We start from the raw sequence: 13,362 nt of genomic DNA on the forward strand, positions 1-13,362 counted from the left end.
TTTATCCAATTTTACACATAGATAAAATAAATAGCTTTAGGAATGTCCCTACATAGATAGAGTATCTAACCTCTTGTAAGTTTTCTTACATGGACCACCCTCATTGATGATATGGACCATCATTGTTCATATTTTTCATGTTGTTAGTCCTATGCAACACATTAGTATTAGATAAAGGTATTTTCACCAAGCCATGATATTCTTGTGAATGTCTCACTTAAATATTTATAAAAAAGAAATATTGATAATAAGACAATTAAAGAATTTGTTGGCTCAATCAAGATAAGTTTGAAGAGAATTTTATAAGTGTGATAGAAAAGAAGGAATATGAAAGAAGTGAATCCTATAATGAGAAGATAATTAAAACAACAAAGTGTGAGAATAAATAAGAGAATGTATTGAGACAAATGCAACTAATAAAAATCTTTGTATTAAGATAAGGGGATTTATAATAGATTTATGAACATTAAAAAGATAGTGTGGTTTATAACTAAAAAGATAGTGTGAAAATAAATAAGAGGTGCATCAAGATAGATGTAACTAATAAAAACTTTTGTACTAAGATAAGGAGATTGATAATAGATTTATGAATATTAATAAGATAATATGATTTATAACTAAAAAGATAGTGTACTCTTGTTATAGTTAATTGTAATTGTACTAACCTATTAATTCTATATTAGAATGCAATTTATATTATAAAAATACTTTCACAATAAAAAAAACTTATTTATTTTCATAATAATCATTATAATGGTGAAACTCAACTAACAAATATTACATGCAAGAATATTGACACAAATTTGTTAAGGTTAAATACTTTTTACTAGTCACTGTATTTTTATATAAAATAGTGATACCTTTATAACAAATAATGATAATTTTTTATTAAAAAATAATTAAATAAGAAAAACAAACAGCTGACTAATATTTAACAAACAATTTTAGTATATCATTATTTCAGATTAGAGAATCTATCATTGTGTATTATATGATATTTTTTTAATTTCAATTATAAATTCAACCCTTCATAAATTTTCTTTCTTGTGTTCTATATTATAATATTATAATAATTAACTTTTATAACTAAGATGCATTTCAAAGAACATTGGATTAAATATAACTTATAACTTCAAATGTGCCCTTAATTTATATATTTATACTTTCTTTCTTCGTGTATCTTGTCTCTCTAATTTCATGTGGTTGAACATATATGCTTTTGAAAAATTTGATGATAAAATATATAATTTAAATGTAAGACATTTAATATTAAAGTTTGTATATATATTCTAGTTACAATTTTTTATTTAACTTATTAAAAATTATTTATTTTTAGTTAATTAATTCTGAATTATGAGATGTAGTATAAAAGTCAACAATATATATATATATATATATATATATATATATATATATAATTTATTTTTAAAAAATTAATTTGAATTTTTTTTTATCAAAGATATGATATAATATTAATATTTATGCAATAAGTCAAATTTATTTATGACATTATAAAATTATAATTAAAAATAGGAGAAAAGGAGTATTATTATTATTATTGGTGGAAATTAGTTCACTAGTTGAACTAATTGTTTGTGTAACACATTTGAAAGAAAGTATGATAATAATGAACTTACAAAAGTTTGACATTATTTATAAGCATACAAGTAATGATTGATATTTGAAATTTTCATATAATAGATAAATTCAATAGGTTTATAATAGCCATTGCCCAAATTTATTTTTCCACTTTAAGTTATAAAATTGAATTAATAATACTAATTATAAATGTATAATACTGACAATGTAAATTTAGTTGTTTAAATAGATTTATTATTTAAAGATAAATTTATAATACAAATTACACAAAAAAAAATTCACTTCATTTATTCAAATACTTTTTTCCTTTTAAAAAAGTTAAATTTAAAATTCTATAAGCAAATGAGGCTTTTAATTTTATATATTTATATTTTAATATTTTTTCTATATTTTCAAAAAAAATAGTGAACTTAAACATTATATTATTCAATAATTAATCTTTTAAATTTATATTTTATTAAAAAAAGAAAAATTTAAAAATAATATATCATCATATTTGTATATTTATATAGTTAATTGATGTTTGAATATTTAATAGTTTTATAATCATAATTTAGCTCATAGGTTATATTATTATTTTTTGGCCCAAAAATTGTCACACCGAAAAATTGTCATCCCTTACCATTAATTATTTTCCAACCAATTTATCTCACTTCAACTTTAACTCTTGTTTTTTTCCTATTTAATTAATTTAATTAGCTATTACCTACACTATTAACTCTTTTTTTTCTTATTTATTTATTCATCTCCAATTTTAACTTTTGTATTTTATTTATCAATACTTTAACTTTTATTTTTTCTATTTATTTAGAAAATTAATTATTTATTATCTCCACTTTTAACTAATGTTTTTCTTTTTTCTTTTTTTTTTTAATTTTAGTTTTTAAAATTGATTCAAGTTTTAGTTTTTAAATTATTTTAACTAGTTTAGTTTTTTTTACTTTAAATATTAATTTTTAGTTTAGCCAATAGAATATTTGTGGGTGGAATTCCTATTTTTTACTACATTTTTAATATTTCTTCTATTAATTATATATATTGATTTTTGAATACATTTTTGAATTTTTTTTCATATATTTAAGCCAACAATTTTAAATTATTTAAGTTTTTAGTTTTTATAAAAAAAATTTTAAGTTTAAGTTTTTTATTTATTTTTAAAATTAGTTTTATTTTTCACTTTAAATATTGATTTTGAGTTTAGGAATAGGATTAGTGATTAAAGTATCTGTATGAGTGAAGTTTTAGTTTTTAATTAGTATGTTTTTCCATTTAAATATTGATTTTTAGTTTAGCCAATATGATATTTATGAGAGTGGTCATTTTTTAATAAATTGTTTTTATATTTCTCATATTAACTTTTCATAATAGTTTTCTTTGGAGATTGTTTTTAAATGATTTTTTTTTTCATATATTTAAGTTAGTAGATTTTAAATTAGTTTAGTTTTTTTTTTTAATGATTTTATTCATATATTTAAGTTAATAGACTTTAAATTAATAAGTATGAGATTAAATTGCGATATTGTTATCAAGATTTAACTATGTAATTCTTGAGTCAAACTCATCAACTCATGTTTAATGAGTAACGATTACAAGAATCCATCTCCCATAATAATAAATAGAACACTTAGCAACCATTGGATCTAGGTGACACGTGTTATTTTTTTCATATTATTTTCTTATTAGTTTTTCATAATAGATTTTTATGGGAATATTTTTTAGATGCTAATTTATTAATATATAATAAATTAAATAAATAAATATAATTTATTTGATTTATTACAAAAATAAATTTTTATTTTATTTAACATAAACACCTATCAGCTCATCGTTGTAAGCACAAAAGCTTGCGACTGTTTGATTTTATGTTGTTTCACATATTTTATTAAGCTACCAACCAGCGAAGGCAGAGCATCCATGCTGTCAAAATCACCCAAGGCACAATCCCGACCTCATCCTTATCCCTTATGATGTTGGAGTCTTGCTGAGTGCAAGACTTGATCCCTGGTAGGCTCTTTATAAGCCATTCAACTTCACTAGTAGACCAACGACCCATTGACTATAAGAAATTTTAAATATTCTTCTCTTTATAAAATTTCACCACATATTTCAAAATATTAAATTCAATAAATCTTGTCATTTTCATCATAATAGATCCAAACTATAATGAACATGTATATTATTTACAAGAGTTCCTACATTTTTTTAAAAATATTTCAATAAACATTATATATTATCACTAAAAATATATATAAACTTAAAATTTTAAAAAACTTATTTTTTAATAAAACTTTAGATTTCACTAAATATTTAAGTTACCATATAAAAGATAAAAAAATATTTTTTTCTTATGTGAAACAATTTGTGCCAGGCTTAGAAGAGCATATCCAGAAGCAAATTTGACAAAAATACTTTGCATATACTAATCCAAACTCATTCATAGTGGGCGGGAGGGAGAAACAATTTCAAATTTCAAAGTTACATGGGTTATTACTGGGCCCACACCAACCACCCAAGCGGTCAACACTTCTGGCCCAACAATTCGACACAAGAACAGTTATAACATGTTTCATAGTTCCATTTTTTCCCCCACAAGAACCACCTTTTGTTAAAGGTTTATCCAAATTTTAACTATCAATTGAAACATAGGGTACCCAGCTGCTCTTCTTACAATTCATTTTTTTTCTTTCCACTTCACTGATATGATGAAACAAACAGAACCAACTCTATAACAAATCTTCTCAACTCCAAACGATGTTGAGGTATCTTTCTTTACATCCATGCCCATCTCAATCAGACACATTCTTGTCAATTTTGACAATTATTTGTGAGCTATGTCTGCACTTTAGCTGCAACAATAGTCCACTTCACTCAATTATAAACCTTCTATTGATCATGCAATTGTCTTTCTGGGCCAGAGATTGTGTATAAAAAAGTTTTACCATCAACATTTCAGATCATACTCCATGATCCATCATCAAGATGATAGTATAACAATGTCATGACCTTCTATTGATTTAAAAACTACCAAACTATCCAGCTATATGCAAAAGCTGATGAAAAAGACTTATTTCTAAGCTCCTTGCTGGCAAGTTGCTCCTAATCATGTTATTTGTTTGTTTAGTTTTGGTTTTTCAATTTGTTTGGCTTTTCCTCAATTTATCTTTTAAAAATAACTTCACATTTTTAACAATATAAAAAATTCTTACAATTTTAATCCACCTCCATAGACCCCATTTATTGTTTTCATTTCTACAACAATGAGCATGTATATACAGATCATGAAACACTATAAAGAACCCATACAAATGATTCCTTGAAGAGACAATCTGCAATAAAATCAAGTGATGAGGAAGAAGATAGCAGTGTCTTCTTAAAAGAGGAACTATATGTTATGAGGTTTACCTCTGATTATTACACAGGCCACACTTTGAGCTGAAGTAATTAAGGTGAGTAGTCGAATTAGTTCCAAATGTTAATTTCTTGTAACTTTGACAAGACAAGTGTTCTAATTTTCAGATGCATGAGTTCCCTTACGTATTGGTCACTAGAACATATTGTCCCCTCTAGACAGATCGACATCTTCCTTGTGGCTTTCATAAGCCTTCTTATTCACTAGTGTGGTTAGTTAGTTACTAACCATTAGTGACTCTTGGAATGGGGCACCAATCTTGAGGAAACAATCATGTTTTGTAGTAGGCCGACCTAGAGAGGGACATGTCCATTCAATGAACATGCCCCTTCAGTTAGGTATAAGGGAGGGCTAGATTGTAGATTAGAAGACACACCGAAATCTATAAATCTACTCTTCTAGCAATCTGCCCAAATAGAATCATCTATAGGAATGTAAACATATGCAAAAGATCCATGAATTTAACATGGTATCAGAGTCGAGTTCCTTTGGAAAAAAAAAAGGATGCTTTACCACTTAAAGGAAGATCCTAAAGACCAATTGTTTTCCTGTCTGTGAAGTGGTATTGGTGTCTGCAGTTGAGTGCCAATATTATTACGAGAAATAATACTACCGTCTGTGGAAGTTCAATCTGATTTTGCACACACCCGATTCGTGTCTTCAGAATCATTGTAGATATCAGAGCTTCGTCTTTCCAAGATATATTAAATAAGTGGCAAATGTTGAGGACATCGTTTGATTTTTACAGCAGTGCATACCCATTATAAGAGGAGTGTGATATAGCGACTTCCAAATCAAACCCACCATGGCAGATTGAGACTGCAAATGTAAGTAGATAGAGAGAAAAATGATAATGCAGAGAGAAAGGAATTAAGAAGTCACCCGAGTTGCAAAGTACTTTTGGTTGGACGACATAGATGAAGGCAATTATTGTGCCTACAAAGATACCATTGCAAGTCAACCAAAGCTGGGCATGAAATAAATTGGTGGGCACAATGAAAGTTATTATATTGGATTCAAGGCAAAAGAGAAAACTGGCATGAAGAAGAACCCAACATGATAAATCTTAGACCTCCAAATTCGATCCACTAGGAATATGGTGAACAAGTACCTAGAAATCGTCACATGGATTAACCTTAGAGAATAAGGTAAGGAATAAGAATTGGACTGATAAGAAGACATAATGGGCCTTAGAAAGGGAAACGAAAGTACATTGAAAACTTTGTTGAGGACGAGCAGGCAATAATCTGGAAAAGCTTTATCACTAGATGAACGAATACGACCAAAACAAATAGAGATATGCCTCTTGTTGCACTTGTTGGGGCTAGGCGCCCCAAATTGAAGAATATATTAAGAAATAGTAGTTTGAGCAAGACGACAAGGGAGACAATGAAAGATATGATACACATTCTTATGAATATCTCAAACATTACCACACTTGGTTGTCTAATTCTGCCTTCGCCTTCCGCCTCTACATTTTCCAAACCTGAGCCCATGATGTGTTTTTTTATGTTTATTTCACACTACAAAGAAAAGGTTTACTTTTGTGCAAGCAAATCTAAGGATGTGCCACAACGATGGTTTTTGGAGCTTCCGTAAATTGAATGAGCCACCATCAATCTCTACAATCTAATTAAAACCATCTGGGTCAGCCTTTCTGGACCTAACCTAGATGCCGAGTGTATTGATGCCACGTGGATGGGCTCTAAGTCTCACTGTGGAGAAGTTGGTTCATGCAGGGAAAGGTGACAAACAGTTCTAACGAAATAGAATTAGGGAGAGAACTAATATATGGAGAACTTTATAATATTATAAAGAAGTGATCATAAGAATCAATGAATAGAATCCATATTATGGGACTAAGGAATATGGGATATATTCACGAGGAATATATTTCATAGAGAATAAAAATTCGTAGAAAGTTCATTCCTTCATATTTGATCATATGATCATTAACTAAGATGGCTCCTTCGATTGAGAAGAAATGCTTATGAATGAAATATGATGAGTTATCTCATTAGATAAGTGTTCAAGGGTACATTCTATGGATACCGAATAGGAGGCAAGTTTGTCCAAATATTGAACTAGCAAAGAGGAGAACCACCTTTGGTATGTGAAATAGTGAGACTTGTGGGAATGGTCTCATTTAATCAACATCCATAGCAAAACCAACAAAACACAACTAGATTAAGAGGATGATTGAAGATAAGTGGTAATGTGAATGATTAATTGACACATCAGGTTGATTAATGAATTTGTGATCAATAGTATATGGAATTGTTTGTCAATTCCTAGTAATTGCTTACGTGTTCTTCCAAAAGGGGAGATGGCATCAAGTTAGAAAGTTTTCTTGGCACCCGTCAAGACTCAGAATCAGAGAGAGTCTATTTTTTTTAATCATAAGATAATGAGACATTTGGAGAATTTATGAGTAAGCCGAATGCCACTCTACTAAAAGGAAACTCTCATTCATAATAAGTTTGATCCACTATAAAAGAGAACCTTGGAATAAGAACCAATGATTCTATCATCTTAGACAAACTCAATTATTTTGTTTGAGAGGGAGTTCATGATTGAAGATAACTCGTAGATAGAATCACTGATGAGATGCACATGGATAAAGATTACATCATGAGACTATAGATCATTTTACTCAAGGCATTTCTAATCTTTACTCAAGTCCAAGAGGGAGTGTTAACGATTGTGGACTTAGAAAAGATGCATTCTATATAATCTTATGAATATTCAAATTATGGTTCTCTTAGAAAGGAGGGAATAAAGTGACATCATATTGTGACACTAAGATCATGGATATTAGCATGGTATGCCTTTTGACAAAAGGAGAAGCTAAATGCTCTACAATAGTGAATCTTGACTCAGAGGGAGTATACTGTGCTTTATTGATTCCCAAGTAATAAAGAATTTGTAACAGAGAATCATAAGTATCATCTTATAAGAAGGTTATATGTTAGAGAGAGTACCTAGAAGATCGAGTTGACTCCCCAAGATCTAGGTCATACAAACTCCAACTGAGTGTACCATGTCAAGATAGTGTATACTCGTAAAGTACAAAAATTTTCATCAAGGTTATGATGGAAAGATAAGTATCTATTGTAGAGTTCTTTTACCTTATGTCTATAATATCTTTCATGGTATTTTTTATAAGAAGAGTATATGCCTTGATTTTTTGAAGAATGTTCTTGTAGGAAAGGATTTTTGGATGCAGAGGGAGTCTGACATCTCATCAAGGCAACCTTGAATAAGGAGCTCGAAAGATTTGATATCCAGCAAGAGTCTGGAAAATCTAAAGAGAGCAACCATTTGATGGGCTTACCTTTATAAACATCATGGTGTGGAAGCATTTCTCAACAAACAATCTTGCAACATCAATTTGCAATAATAGAAAACAATCTTCCAACACGAATTTGCAATGATAGCAAATGGTCATATGGTGTTTTAAATCAATAGAAGACTACTAGCAAATCTTAATAAATTCAAGATTGTGTTGTGAAAGAGACATTTTGATGTCTATGAATGACAACTTGGATAAAGAGAGAATTTAATTATTCTCTAGACTTTATCCTTAAGTACTGGAAATTAGAAAGCAAGTATTCTTATCAAACCTCTTTGAGAGTGATCATCTCAAGAAAGATCCAAGTATGATTTTTTTTGTATGATAATTTATATTATTGTCAAGATATTGACTGTTATGGAGCTTCACCATTTGTGTTTGTTATTTAAGAGATGACAATCTCTAAAATAATGTTCTGCCCAGTAGAGAACTACTGGTAGATTTGGATGAATTTAAGAGCATGTTGTGATGTAGGCATTTTTATGTCTAAATCACAACTTGGATAAAAGAAAAATTTAATTACTCTCCAAATTTTATCTAGTGTACTAGTAGATCTTAATTCAAGATCATGTTGTGTGCCAATGAGTCACAACTTGAATAAACAAAGAATTTATTTATTCTCCAAATTTTATCACGTGTAAGCATTCTAATAATGGATTGCTAGTAGAATCTTGATCTTGGCTGAAATCAAGATATGTTGTGACAATGACATTTTTAAAAAAAACTCCAAACATCACAACTTGGGTAAAAGGAGAATTTAATTATTCTCTAGTCTTTATCCTGAGTATTACATTCTATGCAATACTACTATCACAAGTTCAAGTAATATTTCATATCACAAGCCTTGTCAAATACCCTATGTTACAAGCCTAAGTGATTTGATAGTTTGTATTACAAATGATGCTTAATAATTTGATCACAAGCTCTAATGATAACTTATATTACAAAATTTGTAATATGATGTGTTTTCAAGTATCATTTGTCTAATGATACATCATACTTGAAATTCAAAAAAGTATAGTGTATATTTATGCTTAGTCATCTCTATTGATATTGCTAGATATGTTTCTATCACTTATCAAGTTAAGAGGGAGTGTTAATTTCTTATAACTTTGACAAAACAAGCGTTCTAATTTTCAAATCAGTCTCTAATCTGGATGCATGAGTTCCCTTAGGTGTTAATCACTAAAACATATTGTCCCCTCTAAACAAACCAGCATCTTCCTTGTGGCTTTTATAAACCTTCTTATTCACTAGTGTAGTTAGTTAGTTACTAACCATTAGTAACTCTCAAAATGGGCATCAATCTTGAAAAAAATCATATTTTGTAGTAGGCCAACCTAAAGAGGAACATGTCTATTCAATGAACATGACCCTTGAGTTAAAAATAAGGGAGCACTAGATTGCAAATTAAAAAACACATCAAAATCTATAAAATTACTCTTCTAACAATCTGCCCAAATAGAATCATCTATATAATGTAAACATCCACAAAAGATCCATGAATTTAACACCAAACCCCACAATTTTTTCATTTCATTAGTTATACCACTATTGTTATTCACATAAACATAGCTTAATTTTTCATGTAAGCTATGGTTCACATCTAGTCATGGTCCAATCCATCTATAACCTTATTTCATAGAAACTAAAACATATTTGTCTTTGTTACAATTTCTTTCAGCAGGCTGCAAATTTACCCTGTTTATTGCAGTTTCTCTTCTCACTTCATTGTAGCAGGCATCTTCTCTTCTCCTGTGTCCGTATCCTCACAGTTTCATTAGCTAGGAGAGAATCAAATTTATTCATCAAAAGCAAGCAAAAATGGCCGCCTATTAGAACTTTTGAAAGAAAAAGAAGTTGCAGAACAGATAAAACATTTACTCTGCACTCAGTTATTTATTAGTTAAGAATCAATTTGTTTGCCACCCAGAATTTGGCAGTGTTTGTAATTTGAACTCATATATAGTAGAAAACTCTAGATAGGCTATGCAAATAACTGACATGTAAGATGGATGAAGAGAAACAATGAGAAAGAACCTTCTCTTCTTGAGTTTGACAAGGTTAACTTATTGATCTGATATTCACTTTCTTCCAATGTCTACCCAATAAATGCAATAGACAAGAAGAGCTAAATCAATGTGGGGCATTAACAGAGCCAATTCAAAAATACAAGAGCTGTTTAGAGCAAACATATTCCTATTTTCATCACTGCATCAAAAAAACATTTAATCATCAGAAAATCAAACCAGGGCACTAGCTCAAAACAGAGAGATAAATTACCAGAATGAACCTACACTTTAAATAAGACAATTCCTCTAATAATGCAAGCTAAAAATCAGGCAATTAGCAAAATGAACGCAATATTCATTGAAAGTTTCATGATCAGTCAGAGGAGGCGAATAGTGCAGACCGAGATGGCCCCCGTATGCATAGAAATGTAGCAAACTGTAAACAGAAAAAGACAGACATTTTGGGCGCACTGTAAAAAGACATCAAGAAAGTCATTGCAGATATTTTGGGCACAATGTTGATAGGAACCTTCTGCGTAATATTGTTTTAGGTCCAAAGTTACAATATTTAGGTTCGAAATCGGTAATAGAAAACAAAAACGTATTACAACACTTTTAACCAATTACAGACTCAAAATTTGCACGGATCTGCTCTTCTCAAGCACGCAATTACTCCATGTTTTTTAAAACTCATTTATATCAGTGAAACTGATTAAACAATTGAACTTAAATTCGAGCCCTAAAAAGATGCAAGATCAAACTGAAACTTAGTTCATTAATATCAACCGCACATTTTGACATTTTGGCTTCTCCTCGATCCTTTCGAAGTTTACAAGAACCAACGAAACCCTAATGAAAAATAAATTTACATCTGGACCAGCTCAGAAGAGGAAAACGGCAAAGCCAGTGCAAAGGTGGTGTCAACAGACACCGTAAATAGAAACAGAACAGGGTAAAACAGAACTCAACCAGAAGTGAATTTAGTGACAGCCTTTGTGCCCTCCGACACAGCGTGCTTGGCGAGCTCACCGGGAAGAGCCAATTTCACGGCTGTTTGCACCTCCCTTGAAGAGAGAGTATCCCTCTTCGTGTACTTCGTGAGCTTTGAGGATTCTCCGGCCAATTTCTCAAAAATATCACTCATGAAAGAGTTCATGATTGACATTGCCTTGCTGGAGATGCCGATCTCAGGGTGCACCTGCTTCAGCACCTTGAAAATGTAGATCTTGTAGCTCTCAACGCTCTTCTTCTTCCTCTTCTTCTTGTCCCCTGCAGGCTTGGGGCCCCTTTTACCGCCCTTTGGAGGAGCCTTCTCCTTGGGCTTCTTCTCTGCAACAGCTGTAGGAGTTTTCTCACCAACTGCTTTCCTCTCCTCTGTCTTCTTCTCAGCGGGCTTCTTCTCTGCCTTAGGCGCCATTGATTTCACAACAATCTTCGCAGCGAGATCACAGTAAAATATTCAGATAGACTAGAATATTTCAGCGCGAATTATCGACGATGCTTTACAATATCCGTTTTGGTATATATATAATGCGGTGTCCTCTTTTTATGATTGGTTCAGTACTTACACCGCGGATCGTTGCGTTGTATAATCCTCATCGTTCATTCCTTGTTTCTAATCAACGATTGGCTTTCAATTTTAAATTTAGAGAGCTTCGCGCTTCTTAGTATTGTCGAATGGTGGAACGCACTCTAATATTTTACTTTAAACTATAAATTGCATTTTAGTGTTTAATGAAAGTTATTATTACTTTTTCTTTAAAGTATTTATTGAAAGGCTATTTTTTAATTTAGTTGGTTAATCATTATACTCAGTCCTTGAAAAAAGTTATTTTATGAAATTCTAATATGTATTAAAATTTTATTGGTTCATTTTTAAGGAGGATATTATCGTATCTATTTGATGTAGAGAATTAATTAATTCAACTAATAATATTTCAATATTTTCAAACATATATGGTTTTTTAGAAATTTAGAATTTAAATATATTTTTAAAATCTATTAAAAAAAAATTTGCTATTGGTTGTTGGATTAAAGGATGAGGAAAATTTTCAAATTTATTTGAAAAATATTAGTAAAAATTAGAAGTCGTTGTGTGTAACATTGTTATGCCTCTCTACCTACCTCGTAGGGAACATGGATCACGCTTTCTAATTCTTTTCCACATTGTTTTTGTAAGAATATGTGACTGTTGTTTGAGTCCTTGTCTCAATAGGACACTCCTACTGTGGACTCATCCTTTTCTAAAACAATAGACATAATAGTCTGTGAACATGTGAAAGATTCGTTGGAAATTCTAGTGGCAATTGCAAGCACCACATTTCATCTTCTTTGTTGGCCATGAGTTGCCTTGTGAAAGCTAGAAAAAGGAACGAATGAAATGTGGCTTGTAAACATAGTAATAGGTGCCCTAATTTTAATGGGTTGCAAGGTGGACAAAGTGTTAACTAAGACAAACAAAAACTCACCAAAATCAAATAAAGAGCCATGAGAGTTGCAATCTCAACCAAATCTGACACTTGAATTGTCATACAAACCAAAATTATTGTATTTTATTGTTGTACGCTTCAAACATCATCATTTCTATGTGGTAGTGGGCTTTAAAACCTTAATATCTGTAAATTAATTAATGCATCGATACGTAGAAATCTCATGCAAAGCCAATCCCTATTCCAATAGGAATCCCACAAAATATATTCCAAAGTGGATTGAATACTACAAGAAGTAGGAGGTTGTATACATAAATGACAAATAAGTAATTATAATTGATTATTTGTGCTTTTAAAGAAGTAACAGTTTTCCAGAATGAGCTCATAATGCAACAGTTGTTGTGAGCCCTTATAATAGGGAGGTTCAAAGTTTGAACCACAGGAATTACATGCAAGCTAGATGATGTATGATGGGCATAGGATTCAAAAGGAATCATCACTCAACATAACTACATGGTTTGAAACTCACTAGAATTGCACTTAGAGTTAACTGATGTAAGT

At 30.3% G+C, this 13,362-nt stretch overlaps 1 protein-coding gene across 1 annotated transcript; it reads right to left on the reverse strand.

Annotated features, from left to right (window-relative positions):
- Positions 1-11,129: 11,129 nt before the first annotated feature.
- On the reverse strand, positions 11,130-11,881 carry LOC149563507 (histone H2B.4-like). Its single transcript, XM_089826732.1, has one exon. The coding sequence runs from the start codon at positions 11,787-11,789 to the stop codon at positions 11,337-11,339; it is 453 nt and encodes a 150-aa protein (XP_089682858.1). The 5' UTR covers positions 11,790-11,881; the 3' UTR covers positions 11,130-11,336.
- Positions 11,882-13,362: the final 1,481 nt, after the last annotated feature.

The sequence above is a fragment of the Cupressus sempervirens genome, chromosome 4 (assembly GCF_028749045.1).
Source record: "Cupressus sempervirens isolate cs-2001-9-10 chromosome 4, ASM2874904v1, whole genome shotgun sequence".
In the NCBI taxonomy this organism is placed as follows: Eukaryota; Viridiplantae; Streptophyta; class Pinopsida; order Cupressales; family Cupressaceae; genus Cupressus; species Cupressus sempervirens.

What these genes read in the sequence shown, in the direction of transcription:
- LOC149563507 (XM_089826732.1), bottom strand. Translation starts at nt 11,789, where the DNA reads ATGGCGCCTAAGGCAGAGAAGAAGCCCGCTGAGAAGAAGACAGAGGAG.